The 15,346-nt window shown below is 42.9% G+C and overlaps 2 protein-coding genes across 2 annotated transcripts; one reads left to right on the top strand and one right to left on the bottom strand.

The window, feature by feature from the left end:
- Positions 1-5,072: 5,072 nt before the first annotated feature.
- On the top strand, positions 5,073-6,017 carry LOC311596608 (olfactory receptor 12D3-like; the record flags this gene model as incomplete). The annotated part of the gene is made up of 1 exon (XM_084780222.1): positions 5,073-6,017. The coding sequence occupies one exon, from the start codon at positions 5,073-5,075 to the stop codon at positions 6,015-6,017; it is 945 nt and encodes a 314-aa protein (XP_084636348.1).
- A 4,706-nt stretch (positions 6,018-10,723) lies between these two features.
- LOC311604434 (saoe class I histocompatibility antigen, A alpha chain-like) lies at positions 10,724-14,181 on the bottom strand (the record flags this gene model as incomplete). Its single annotated transcript, XM_084794360.1, has 6 exons — positions 10,724-10,910; positions 11,834-11,935; positions 12,055-12,330; positions 13,137-13,412; positions 13,646-13,915; positions 14,109-14,181. 6 exons carry the CDS (start codon positions 14,179-14,181, stop codon positions 10,879-10,881), a joined length of 1,029 nt encoding a protein of 342 aa, XP_084650486.1. The 3' UTR covers positions 10,724-10,878.
- Between the last annotated feature and the right edge of the window lie 1,165 nt (positions 14,182-15,346).

Here is a 15,346-nt window from a genome sequence, read left to right as displayed (position 1 = left end):
ACTGGTATAGAACTTTGTATATTGATGTCAAATATTGGTCTAATTTTATCACAATAATATATATCCTAGGTCTAACAGATAGATATAATTCTATAGATATATAAGGTAAAATAGTTAAATATAGTCTTCAAAAGCCTCAGAGACCTACAGAATATGGCATTTAAAGATGTTTTTATTATTCTAAAGATTCTTTGACAACAAGACAAGTTAAGTCCTCACAACACCCAGCCTGCCTCAAAGAAGATGATGCAAACTCTGATAAAAGGTAAATATGATCTCCTATACATGTGTCAATGGCAGGCATCTCTTTGCTGCCTGTGTTGACTAGACGTATGTTACCAACTCAAAAGGTAGTCTATTTGCAGATACAACCAATGTTAAAAATGTAAAAAACAAATCAATGAAACATTAATAAACACAATATCATGCATTTGCTAATAAGAATTTACAGCTGCAGTTGCACTATAGTCCCTTAAAAACATCAGCCTTTCCCTCAGTAAAATGAAAGTCTTATACAGTGATGTTTATAGAATAGTCATATATATACATATATATATATATCAAAGTATATGTGTATATATGTATATCAAAGCTGGCAGATCTGGACCCAGGGGCTCTGAACAAACTGATGCACCAACTGAGGACATTACAAGCAGAGGGCCTAGATCCCCTGTTCAGATATAGCCAATGGAAGCTCATTCTCCAAATGGGGATGTGCAAGGAGAGTGAGGACTGCCTTTGACAAGAGCTCTGGTGCCCTTGATTTGTTCACTGACCCTTAGCAGTGGGAACAGCAGAGGAGGGGGATGAAGGCTATTAGAGGAGACCTGACCTGTGGTCAGAGGGTAGGGGAGGAGGTCCCCTTCCCATCAGCGGTCTAGGGGAAGGGAATAGGGCGGAAGAAGGAGGGAGGGTGGGAATAGGAAGATAAGAGTGAGGGGATTACAATCCAGATGTAATGTGAACAAATTATATATATCAACTCAAAATATAATAGAAGTCCTTTAGTGATTAAATAGCACATCAAATTGTATTATGAGTTAGAGAAAACAATTCTACAATAACAGGAATGAACAAACTGGATGTGGTGCCTCATACTTTCAATCCCAGCACTTGAGAGGCTGAGGCAGGAGGATTGCCATGAGTTCCAGGCCAGCCTGGGCTAGTGAAACTCTGTCTTTTAAAGCCAAAATCCACTACAAGGAAGGCATGAACAATTCAAATATCTGGGGAAGATGTTTAGCTTTAGCCTCCCCCAGGAGGATTTACACTCAGGGTTTGTGCTTGTGTAGTGCATTTTTAGAAGCTGAGAACAGATAAGACGTTTCCAACATTGTGGAATGAGGTGTAAGAGGGGCAGCAGTGTGGCTGTGGACGTAAAAGGGAATAATGACTGGCCCTGTGGTGAGCACACTATTCTGTATTTTCCATGGAGTGCTAAATTTAGGGACACACAATGAAATTGCAAAGAAGTAAAGACAGACACAGAATGGATGAGTGCAAGGACAGCTGGGTGATCACTGGACTGGTGAATTGCAACAGTTTAATCATCTGGCTGTGCCCTCTGTCATATTTGTTACACAGCATTTCTGCATCATTTAGCCATAACAGCACATTGCAAAGATTACGGTTAGGACTGTAGTTCATATTTTTGGCAGCATCAACATGTTGACAGAAAAATTGTATTTCTTTGAGGATATTTAAATAGGAATTTGTCATGATGGAATTTTGTACTATTTATATGAAAATAAATTGCCGATTCTATTAGCATTGACAGTTTTCAATTGCATGCATTATAATTACAACTCACCTGGACAAGTTCCTCAACATGTTGAAGATTACATATTATACCATTATGTTCATTTGACCATTTTAAACACAAGTGAATGGAAATAATCTAAATACCCAAAACTACAACTAAATTATTACATTTATAAAAGAAAATAGTATGTAGAATTTAAGTACATATGCATATGCAAATATGCTCAAAATAAGACTTAACTGCCAGATAAACTCAGAAAAATTTAAAAATCCTACCTGCTTTTAGATATGCATACATGGAGACATAAACATAAGGGCATACGTTCAGAATTCCAGGATGCTTAAAATCAAGATTCAGTACGAGGTGATCAATGTGCTGAGATTTCTCACTGGATCTTATTTGTGGGTGGACAGTCCCTCTGAACACACCAGGAGCAACCACTACCAGTCATGATCTCGATAAAGGGGCCTGGATGGCAAGTGGACTAGGGTGCAGGGAATGTATTCCTTTTAGAACACTTTTTAATTTTGTAAAATATTAACATAAAATATATTCAAAATATAAAATCATTTGTTTAAAACAAGAGGGGGAAACTGTGCAAGACTAGAGTGTTAAAATGGAGAAGTGGGTTGAGTACACACAAGTTTTAGTCCACTTATCTCATTCAAGAACATTGAGATTCGGAGTGATTCATGCTCTATACTGTGCAATCTTTGAAAGAGAGATTATTTCTGCATACCTCTTTCTCTCAAGAGCAATAACCTGCAAGGTATAAACTAGAAATTTCACTAATTCTACAGTCACGTACTCTTCTAAGTATAGACCCACATTAATCTTCTTCGCCACAGCACTGTGGTGACCTAAAAGATCCAACACCACCTTCTTCTCCCTCTTTCCTTTCACATCTCTCTCCGCCCTTCAACTTCTTGTCTCAACCACACTGAGCTCCAAGTCAGTGTCAGTTCTCTACTGGGGTGAATATTCTTACACTTGATAAATCTACATGGATAATTTCATCATCTCTTCCAGGTCTTTATCCTGAATTCTGTATTTTCTGACTACTTCATGTGAAGACACACATTCACGCACATGCACACACTACACACATGCACACACACATGCACACACTACACACACACACACACCACACATGCACACACACATGCACACATAAACACACTACACACACACACACACCACACATGCACACACACACATGCACGCATAAACATACACTACACACACGCGCACACATACACACGCACTGTTGCCCTTCCCTGCTCTGTTGTTATGAATAGAATGTATCTTTATTTGGGGTGCTGCATCTTACTATACAGCTTTAACTTAAATGCAAGTTCTCAAAAGAAACAAAAATGTTTTCTATCTTTACAATACTGTAACACTGGCATCCAGAACAACACCTATTATTTTTTCCTCCCTTTATGCACTTATTGGGTTCACTAACAGCTTAATATTGCCTGTTAAGTGTTTGTAAAGAAACCTTGTATTTACCTTTTATAACAGTTCTCATCTACATTTTATCCATAAGACTCCCCTGGCTGTGATGCTAAACTTAAAAAACATCACAGTAGATGAAAATAACACACCAGAACACAAACAACCTATGCTCTGGATTATATAAGTGACTTCAGCAATAAAGCAATAGTTGTTTTGACACTTTGTTGTCTGACATGGCATACTCAGATTAGTTAACATCAAAAGCAAATATGAAAAAATTTCCACGATCAGTGAGTCAACACAGACAGCTATAATTTTCTCTCTCCCTCTCTCTCCTTCTCTCCTTTTAAAAAAACATCTCGCCTCAGGTTTACTTATAGAAACAGCATAGGACACTGGTCATCTGTAAATAGTGTGTAGGTAGGTGTGTCACACCTGCCCATCTTTCTTTGCATTGGCAGAAGCCTTTTCTATGGGGCGTTCACAGGGACCTGGGCACTATTGGGAGCCTGAGTTGGGGCTGAAGCCTGGGCCTTAGCTGGAGCTGCAGCCTCAGACTTGGTTTGCACCTTGGGCTTTGGTTGGCAGAGCCTGTGACCCTTGGCCATGTAGCTTCAGATCTGCTTCACAAGCTTGGGATGAGCGATGGAAGCAAGATGGCTGAGTTTGCAGCTGGGGCAACAATATTATGAATTCCTTTGTTCAGTGCTTTACACGTGTTAACCAAATTGTTATGATGTTCAGATGTTCACAGTCTTACATACTTTTTGGCTGGTTGTATAGAGAAGTATGTTAAAACATCTGATTGTAGATTTGACTACATATTCTTCATTTTTTTAACTCTTAAAGCTATTTACTGGGAGTTTGTATTGGATTCTGATATTCTGGACCACTAACTAGAAGAGACTCTTCCTGTGCGTGGTAGTGGAAAATAGACCATTTTCTTTTTCCAGTGCCTCAGCACAGCCCAAGGGGTGTTCCTTCTGTCAAGTCTGTTGTTGCTTTTCCCCCCTCAAATGGCAGTATCCTTAGTTCTCACTTTTTGCTTCTTTTCTTCACCCTCAGTGTTTATGTTGTCTTTTTCCTGCCAGCTCCCCTCCTCTCAAGAAAAATCTCTCTGTGAGGTACGTTCCTGGGCTGAAAATGGGGCGTTGTCATATTGGTGGACCCCTCGGTATTTCGAGGTTTTCTTAGCTATACTCAGAGGTGTGCTGCAGTCCTGTGATGCAAATTACTCTACTTTTCCTTTACTCACAAGATATTTGAAGTTTGTAAGCTCTCCCTCCCCCCTCCCTATACTTTCTGTTGTCTTCTCCTGCTTATTTCTCTTTCTCCTTCTATTGAAACATGGTTTCACATTGTAGCCTATGGTGGCCTCAAACATGCAATCCTCCTTTTATCTCATGAAAGATGTAGGTGGCCAAGGAGGGTGTAGGGATTCTGTGTTGACTGGGTTCAGGAGAAGTAATGCAATTCTCACTAGGCCACAGATTCTCAGGACCTAAAACAGAAGGCAAACAATTACTCCCTTAGTCTGTGTGCTTTCAACAGGTGCAACCCTTGATCCTAGTGCTGTGTATGAGGTTATGGTAAGATCCTGTAAAAAGTATCCTTATTAATCTGGTTTAGTCCTAACATGATTCACTGATTAGTCGGACACCATCTCACCAAAGCAGAATTCATCCCTAAGTCCACTGTAAGTAAATGAGCCCATGACCCCTAGATAAAGACGCAGGAGCTCACCCTAGGCTCCTCCATAGAGTCAGCTCAGTCTTCACTTAGTTGCTACAGAGTAATGTTTTAAATTCAGGAAACATAACCCATTGTTTTTTTTTAATGTTTTCCTTTAGTGATGGAGAATGCCTCTTCAGTGGATGAGTTCCTCTTGCTTGGCCTAACCAGTGTTCAAGAGCTGCAGCCCATCTTTTTTGTGGTGTTTTTAACCATTTACTTGCTGAGTTTGGTTGGAAACGGAGTGATATTAATGACCATCACTTTGGAGAGAAGACTCCACTCCCCTATGTACTTCTTCCTAGGAAACCTTTCCTGCCTGGATATTTGTTACTCTTCGGTGACTCTTCCCAAGGTTCTCATCAACCTTCTCTCCAGGCACAGGACCATATCTTTCCTAGGCTGTATCACTCAGCTACACTTCTTCCACTTCCTGGGAAGCACGGAGGCCATCTTGCTGGCTGTGATGGCCTTTGACCGTTTTGTGGCCATCTGTAGCCCACTCCGCTACTCTGCTATCATGAGTCCTCAGTTGTGCGTCCTGTTGTCAGCCATGGCCTGGCTCACCAGCTTCCTCTATGCTCTGATGCATTCTGTTATGACTGCTCACTTGAACTTTTGCCATTCTCACAAACTCAGTCACTTCTTCTGTGATGTCAAGCCCCTCTTAGAAGTGGCCTGTGGCAACACAGCACTAAACCAGCACCTTCTTTCCATTGTTACAGGCAGTATATCTATGGGTGCCTTTCTCCTCACACTCCTTTCCTACTTCTACATCATTGCCTTTCTTCTGCTCAAGAACCAGTCCTGCAGAATGCTTAAGAAGGCTCTGTCCACTTGCACCTCCCACTTTATGGTGGTTTGTCTTTTTTATGGGCTGGTTGGCTTCACATACATCCGCCCTGCTACAGTGTCAGCCTCTTCCATGAGTGAGGATCGGATGGTGGCTATCATCTATAGCGCGGTTACCCCAGTGCTGAACCCACTGATATATACTCTCAGAAACAAAGAGGTGATGTTGGCTCTGAAAAAGATCTTTGGGAAAAAATTGTTTAAAGGCAAATAGCTATACAGAAGATGCCAATGAGGCTCATATCTTATGTACATGAAGGGACTTCAATCTAATAATGATGTGTTAACTTGATTTCCCCTCTATCTCAGGAGTTATGAACATTTCAGGCGAGACCAGAAGTTCGAGTCACATGGGAATTAAAAAAACAACTCTGTAGTATTTTAAAATGTGTATTTTAGTGTGTCAAATGGGTTTCATAACATCCACAGTACGTATACCAGGGTAATTGAGTACTGTGGAAATATGAAAGAAGGCAGAAGTAACTGAGAGATGAGACCAGATTTTTGATATATTAGATAACTTGTCTGGTCTTTGCCCTGGGTTCTTGGAATAGAGCTTCAAAAACCTTAAGTGTTTTAGTAACTCATGGGTCATTTGGTTCACACCTAAGTTTATATTCACAACAAGCTTTAAGGTAGGCTCCAAGCAACCTCAGATGGGCCGTTAGTTATTACAGAAAGATTATATGATTAGATCTGGGGATTGGGACTTGGTGACAGCAGCTAGATTCTTTAGTGAGGGAGATTAAAAGTTAAGTTCATCTATGAGGCCAAAAATCTAAATGAAGCTATGTAAGGAAGTCTCAGTAGAAACTCAACATCAAGGTGAGGCCCAATGCTCGAACATTGGTGATTGGAAGGGTTGTGCACCTTGAGAAGCTCACAGAAGTTTCTCTGCATCCTTTCCACCAGCTCTAACGTGTATCCTTGTCTATGATAAACTAAAATAACAAGTGTAACACTTTTATGAGTTCTGTGAGTCTTTCTCTAAACAAAGGAAAGCTATTCAATGGAAAGGAGGAAGAAACGTATCATTAGAAGGACATAGACAGAGCTGGAGATTAATGTGAAATGACATATGCCAGGCATACAAAGACAGCAGGTGGTACTGTAAGAATGGAATCTACTCGTGGGTAAAAACATGCCCTACTTTCCTTCCTTAATGGTTAGTCTAGTGTGGCTGGTTAAGAACTTGGCTAGGGACTAACCCTAAGAAGGTGTTTTCTCTTGTGATAATGTATTTTTCTTTTCCAGAATTCATGTCCACTAGTATAGTTCCTTAAGCCTAGGCTAGTCCTCCATGAGACTGGGCTAGGTCGGCTACCTTTCTGACTCCTCATTCAAAAAAGGTGTAACCATTTATTTTTCTTTTCTTCACCCTTTTTTGTTTGAATGCTGTCCAGAGCCTAAGTATGCTAGTAAACTCTGTAACTATGACATTTGTGATGCCTTATCTCAAGCAACATGGCTTTTGTTTCTTTGCTTCTCCTTGTTCTTCCTTCCTTCCTTCCTTCTTTCCTTCCTTCCTTCCTTCCTTTTTGGCAGCTGTGAAATTTGCAACTTGCCTGTTCTGGTATTTTCTCTTAAGCACAAATAAATTTCCCTCTAGCTCCCATTTGAGTTGCTCTTTTCCTTCCAGTTTCACTGTCCTGATGGTCAAGGACAGAGGAGGTGAGAGTGACCTGGTTAAGGATGACTACATGTAGACTTCGACCTTTTCCAAACCTACTTTATTTGGAGTTCCTTAATTCTTACACCTCCTTTCCAGCCCTCATACCCTAGGTAAGAGAGAAAGGAGGTTTATGGGAACAAGAGAAGTAGACCTTTTTAATACTCTCTTCCTTGGAACGATTTCCCTGGTGTAGTCGGCAGGATTTCAGCAGACCAGCACTTCCACCAAAGTTGCTGCTGGAGCCTGGAACAGCAGCCAAAGCCCAGAGCAGCAGCCAGAACCTGGAGCCCCAAAGCGTTCTTTGGAGCGGTCTCTCTAGGAGCGTCCTGAAGTGGAGGGATGAACAGCCAAACAATACCAAGACCAAAAAAAGCCCACACTCCTGTTTTGGGCATATGTCCTCTCAGAGTCTGTACTTTTAGCTGGCAAAAACCAAGCCCCCACATGAGGTGGTTCATCTAATGGATAAACAGCACCTGTTCTCTCACAAGTCTCTTCCCCATCCCACACTTGGAATCAAAACAAAAACATGGGCACATCCACTACAACTACATCCAAAACCACAGAAGACAGTGCACTGACCACGCCCAGCCACATTCTGCAGCCTTACTCTTTTCTCATCAAATCTGTAACACACTCAATACATTAAACACATGGGTCTTGGATATCTTCAGATTTTATTCCTTGTCAAGTTTTGTGAATAGCCGCCTCTTTCAATGAATCTATACACCACACCTTATATCCAGAAGTTAAAAAGCAAACCCATACCTACAGCTGTTTTTATTTTTAAAACAAGGTCTCACTATGTAGCTTTTGTAGGTCCAGAGCTTGCTATATAGCCCAGGCTGCTCTCAGCCTCACAAATATCTGCCTGCCTCTGCTTCCTGAGTGCTGAGGTTAAAGGTGAGTACCACCATGCCTGGCAACATCCCATAGGGAAGCAAGAAGCCGCAACTCAGGGAATGCCAAAGCTCGTAGGACATGGAGACTTCCCAGCCCTGCATTTGCTGGGGCGGGAGTGGGTGGTAGGTCAGTGTTGAGATGGGGTTTGGTGCTCTAGCCTGGGCTGGGCTCCTTATTTTCTGACATGGTACTACAGTAGACAGACACTTGAACACAGTCAAATTGTAACTGGTTACATAAAGAGAAGTCAGGAGTTCTTGCAAGCATCATACCTAGGATAAGCGATCCAAACAAACTCAGTGTGGCTGTGTATAACACACAGCATGACTTTACGCTGTGGAGAAAATAATCAGAAAGTAACTCTGATCAGTCACTGTGATTGGCGATATTTTGAGTAGACTGTTACAAACTCTCAACGCCACTTGAGTCCCCATGCCACAAACCAGGAGTCTGTTCTCTGCATCACCCTCCTTTCATGTCATATCCTCTACCCTATGAGAAATGCATCAGAGCCTTCAAGAGCCAGAGGTGGGACACAAGACCTGGTTCAAGGGGGTGGGGCTAAAGAAAGAATTATCAGCTGGCTGAGCTCCTCTGTGCACATCCCCCCACCCTCCACCATAGCACTGACATCCTAAGCATAGCTCTGTTTTCTTCTGAATGTGGGAAGAAAACAACCCATGAAAGGCTAGAGAAGCAGCAGGGCCATTAGGATATATGAAAAAAAACCCTAGTCCTGACACCAGGGAACTTGAGAATTCTGACTGCAGATCCCAAGGAAGAATGAAGAAGCAAGTGGAGTGATGTGCAACTGCTCTTCTGGAGCCTGCCTTCAGAGGGGCCTTCTCCTCTGACCGCTGTCTGCTGGGAAACAGGATCACAACACACATAGCAATGAATCTGTCCTGCATTTCCTGTGTTATTTGTGATGGAGTGTCTGCACACAGGTCCAAGTTTGCACATGCATGTGATGTAGTCATTACATCTCAGTCTGTGCTGATCATAATTCTTAAAGATTGCACTGAGTACCACAGACTCTAATACTGAACATTTAGTGTGTGTGTGTGTGTGTGTGTGTGTGTGTGTGTGTGTGTGTGTGTGTGTGTGTGTGTGTGTGTGTGTTGTGTGACCTGAAGTTACAGGACCTATGTTCAGGCACTCTATCATAACTGAAAAATGTGTGTGTGAACCTCCTAATGTGGGTACTGGGAAACAAACCACAGACCTCTGCAAAAGCAGTCAGCACTCTTTAACCACAGAGCCTGCTCTCCAGGCCCAATAGTGAACATCTTAAAGGATTTAGAACTTCATGTGTCTGAAGGAACTGAGATATCTGTGGTTTGTTGGCAAACAAATTTGTGCATTGAGAATGTCTTGGCTGGCCAGTTGTGTGTGTGTATTTGTGTGTGTGTGTGTGTGTGTGTGTGTGTGTGTGTGTGTGTGTGTGTGTGTGAACTTGATGCAAGCTAGAGTCATTTGAAAGGAGAGACCTTCAATTGAGAAAATGCCTCCATAAGGTCTAGCTGTAGCCAAACCTGCAGAGCATTTTCTTAGTGGTTGATTGGGGATGGCCCAGTCCTAGGTGCCATAAGAAAGCTGACTGAGCAAGTCAGGGAGCATCGTTGCTCCATGGCTTGTGTATCATCTTTTACCTGTCCTGTGTGAGTTTCTGCCCTAACTGCTTTCAATGACAAACTGTTATTGGAAGTGTGAATGAAATAAGCCCTTTCCTCCCCAAGTTGCTTTTGGTCACGGTGTTTTCTCATAGCTGTATAACCCCTAACTAAAACAGAGGATATGAAAGAACATATGGAGCTATGTTGCCCACTACCACATCTCTTTATGCCAACTTGTGGTGCACGTAGTTGCACAAGTGCACGTAGAATGGGCTTCTGCATATGGAGAAGTGTGGCACAGCAGACTGGCAGGCGTAAAGGAAATGCTCAGCTCAGGGTCTGTTATTCATGTGCGCAACTTGAAACTCATCAGTAACACATGGAAGCAAATGTGCACATATTCTCTAAGGACATCAAGAGCAAGGAAGAAAGAGCTGCTTTTCATTTAGATTGATTCACTATTGTTCATGATCATCAAGGATAAGTCCCTGAGGGCCAAAGGGTATTGTGCTCCCCTGTGTGGGGAACCAGGACTGGGTGTTTACACTCAAGAGTAGTGCAAAGACAGCATTTCTTGCTTTTATTATTAAAGCAATCAAAACATGTTGGGATGTTTACAGTTACCTTAAACAAATACAAATACAATGAGAGAATACACATAATGTTTTGTCTAATCATCTTTGACCATGCGAAAGGAACCATGAACATTCCTCCCAGGCCTTTCCCTTTCCCACAGAGATATTTGGAGATGCCAGGGCATTTTCCTCATGCTCTTGCTTTGAAGTACATTAATTTATCATAGTTTGTGCAATTCTTTTTAGAAGACCACTTTGTGGGAAGAGCATTCTTCACTCTGTCTGCTTCATCCATAGTTCACAATTTTCTTACACAGATTCCCACACATTATGACGTAATCCTTCAAAGTATAATTGACAATTACTAAAGCCCGCCAGCTCTATGAACCATCCCTGATCTAGCCCTGTGATACCTTTTTCCTCCCCCACATCAATTTTAGTTGTTTCAGTTTTATTTAAAATCCTTAGCATTACATAAATAAGTATTATTTATTCCATTCTTTCATTATTTCTAACAATGGAGGTTCAAATTGTGTAAAGATTTTTTTCCTAAGGGTTCTAATTCAGTTTACATATCTGGCAAAACCGAGCCTATGAAGATGCATTAAGTGTGAACTTTGTGAGCATGGTACAATATGAAAGACGGAAACATCGTCAATATGTGGAGATGGCCTTTTTGTATGTCTGCATCTGTATAAGATAAAATTTATCAAGACCTTTGGTCTTTGGTGACTGAATATTGGTGGTACTCCACTATGGATTTTATGGAAATTTCCCAGAAGACTTATATTGTCTGTCCCAGTAGTTCAGACAACTTCAGGTATAACGCTCCTTGCACACAACTGACAACCATAGGGATATGTGTTTATACATTTTGTTTGTCCACCTAGGTCTTTGTGAATATGGTTCATATGATTTCAATGCCACATGAGCGTGACTTTTATTAGTGTGTCTGAGTCCACACACATGCAAATGTTTATGTTAGGACTGATTTTATTGAATAACAAGCCCCCTGTTCTGTCATGCTTTTATTTTTTAAAGTAACTACCCCTTTAAGTATAGCTTAATGTTTTTAGCTGAATTAAAAATATATTGATTTGGGGGATTTTGATCTTTTGGGATTTAAATATTTGTGACTATGACATTCAGAATGATAACTTCAGGAATAATGGGCATCACTCTTCCCAGTAAGGAGGCCAAGAAAACTGTCTGGGGCTTGGAGTCCCTCGGTGGGAAAGAAAACTCAGGCTTCCCCCTTCCCTACCTGAGCTCTTCTTCCACATTACAGCAGCAGCCACTGAAGCTCCCAGGAGAACAAGGCCAACAGCAGCTATTATGATTGGGATGAAGGACTGGGGAGGCCTGCCTGGAAAGGAAAGAAAGATGTAGGACCCTGACCCAGATCTCAGCCTTGACCCTGCTTAAGGTCTCCAGAAGAGCTTGTTCTTCCCCCGACAACAGATTATGTGCCCACACCCTACTTACTCCATATCACAGTGATGGGCTCAGGCAGACCCTCATGCTGCACATGGCACACATATTTCTGCTCTTCTCCGGAAGGCACCACCACAGCTGCCCACTTCTGGAAGGTTCCGTCCCCTCCAGGCCTGGTCTCCACAAGCTCCATGTCCTGGGTCAGGTCCTCCCCATCCCTCTGCCAGGTCAGAGTTATCTCTGAAGGGTAGAAGCCCAGGGCCCAGCACCTCAGGGTGGCGTCTCCTTCAGGTCTGGGATGATGGGTCACATGTACTTTGGGGGGATCTGAGAGGGTAGAGTTGGAAATTTTCTCAGGACTAAGTGCTATTCTTGTAATCAGTTTAGGAACAGACAGAAAATAGGGTGGGAGGTAAGCAAACCTACCCATCACCCACTACTCAGGCATCTGGGGAAATAGATTGCTTGAAAAGTTCTAGAATCAGAGTGAACTAGCCTAGGGTAGGAGATTCTAGGCTAACAGGAAAAATACACCTCTTGTCCTGACTGAGTGGGGCTGAGAAACTCTACATCATGGCAGCCGTACCATACCACCGAGTGTGGGCAGAGACTCTAACCCGAGACAGGCCATGGTTCACAACGGACTACAGATGGAAGGGAATGGCAGTTTTAGAGATCTTTTCTCCTGTGCTGAGATAGACTGAGAGAAGAGTGAGCCCTCTGGAGAGTCATTCTCTGATGTTGGGCCAGGAAACCCAGGATCATGCTTCCCTCTCCTGGTGTGTGTGTGTGTGTGTGTGTGTGTGTGTGTGTGTGTGTGTGTGTGTGTATGTAGAGAGAGAGAGAGAGAGAGACAGACAGACAGACAGACAGCAACAGAGAGAGGGAGACAGAGAAAGACAGAGACAGAGAAAGACAGAGAGAAACAGAGAGACAGAGAGACACACACAGAGACAGAGAGATGAGATAGAGGCAGAAACAAAGAGAGACAAAGTCAGAGACAGACATAGACAGACAGACAGAAAGACAGACAGACAGACAGACACAGAATTCCAGTTGTTACTATTTTCCTTCCTTCTCAGGAGACATGGGCTCCAGTTAATTAGAAGGAGTAAATTCTTTGCTCCTCTTACCTGCACACAGTAGAGTCTCATTTCCCATTTCCAGAAATTTAAGGAGTGACACCACACAAAGGCCCTGCAAGTAGTCCCTCCAGAATGCAGCCTCATTAGTTGCCTCCAACTCTCTCTTGGTGATCTCAGCAGCCATGTCTGCTGCAGTCCAGGTGCTCAGATCTTCGTTCAGGGTGAGGTAATCGTGCCCATCATAGCCAAACTGACGGTGTGCATGAAGCAGGTGCCCATCTGGTCCAATGTAGCAGCCGGTCATCCTTTGGATGGTGTGAGAACCTGGCCCCGTCCCACAAGTCAGTCCCATGCACTTGTCCCAGTCCTTTAGTCCTCCCTACCCACCCCACCATATTTGGACCTAAACTAAGAACCATAAAGGGCTCAAAGTCCCTTTAGCTCTTCTGGGTCAAGGCTCTCTGTGGTCTCATAGCCTCAGCATGAACCTTGCACCTGGGGATGTTGGGATGTGGAAGAGGCTTGACCGGCCGTCACCTGAGCTCAGGGCCACTTACTGTTCTGGTTCTGGTGGTAGTAGCCTCGCAGTTTTTGAAAGTACACTCGAATCTCATGTGCTGCACATATGCCAACACGTGTCTCATCATCCCAGTACTTTTGTCCCACATGCTCCATCCAGGGCACCCGGGGCTCAAACTTAGGATTTGCTGTCTCAGTGGTGAAATGCACGAACTCTGTGTCATCCACATAGCCAATAGTCATGTAGAGGGGCTCCTCTAGGCCAGGTCTTGACACTGCGATGTCGAAGTACCTTAAGGAGTGGGAACCTGAAGGAAAACAAGGGACTGATATCTGGTTTGACCCTCCTCACACGGGGACCTAGGGCAGGTGGTAGAAGGGAAATAGGCAGTGCAGGGCTCAAGGGAATCCGGGTGTGGGCAGCCCTGCTGGAAGAGTCTGTCTGGGTGGGCTTCCCAGGTACTCTCCTTGTAAAATGCTACCCTCAAGACCGGCACTCACCTTTAAAGGTCTGGGTCAGGGCAAGGGAAGCCCCCAGCAGCAGGTGCACAGTGAAGAGTGCTGACATCTCCATTCTCTGGATTTGGTGAGAGCCAGTCTCTGTGGGTTTGTGGTGACTATATAACAGGGAACTCCTACAGTGTTTCTTTAGGAACTTGGTACCCAATGGGACAGAGAATTTGAGTCTAGTCATCAGTGTCCATGCAGAAGATCTTCCCTTGGCTTACAAATGAAGGGAAACTCCAGGATTGTGAGGAATCCCCTTGCTGGGCTACCCAAGCAGATCTCCAGAACCTCTGCCTGTGCCCTGGGCCCTTCTGCCAGACCCCTAACCTGCACCCAGTGCTCATTGTTACATTGTTTCCCCCAAGTCTTGCTAAGGTTTTAGTCTCTCTGTATGCCTTTAAGAATTAGGGTGAACTCCTAATTGTGGGTTTTCTCTATCAGTATTTATCGCATTAGAAATGAAACTTTAAAAGATAATTTACTTGTGCTGGAGAGATGGCTCAGTGGTTAAGAACACTGACTGCTCTTCTGACACCCTTACACAGGCATACATGCAGGCAAAGCACCAATGTATATAAAATACAAATAAATTATTAAAATAATTTACTTAAGAGATTTTAGTAACGTATTAAGGAATATTATTTTATGAAAAATAACTACTACCCAAAATATACTGAGAAGACTGGATTTTTTTTATCACATGCTGCAATTTTTCATGTCTTTCACTGCTGGATTTTTGTATATACTTCTGTCTTTATTTAACCTGTTATACTACAGGTTGAAGTATATGAAGGAAATCATTAAAAACAGTATGTGTGGGATATTGCTTTCAGTAATGTGGATGTCCATAGCTTATTCAAGGCTATTAGCAATGCAGAGTCTCAAACACTACCATGTGAGCCTGTCCAGGAAAGATGGTGGTGCACAGACACCTACAGTGTGAAACAGAATGTGAGGTGTGCATGAATCATGTGGAAATGTACAAGCAGTGAAAAGCAGACACAGAGGAGGGGAAATCCATACACACTGACCCTTGGATTAGTAAAAGAATACAATACATCTTGACATCAAGCACTAGACAAAAGCAGCAGAGAAGGGGAGGAGTATGCATTGGAAGGACTTTTCAGCTAGTAGAGAGGGAAAATGTTTCCAAATTCCATAGGTACAAAATGTAGGACTCTGTACAAACATGGTTTAAGATATGGGCAGCAAACAGCACTGGCAAGGGATCC

This window comes from Acomys minous (genome assembly GCF_964271855.1).
Source record: "Acomys minous genome assembly, chromosome: 1".
Lineage (NCBI taxonomy): Eukaryota > Metazoa > Chordata > Mammalia > Rodentia > Muridae > Acomys > Acomys minous.
The sequence above is the reverse complement of the archived record's forward strand: the minus strand, read 5'-3'. Positions and strand labels throughout refer to the sequence as shown.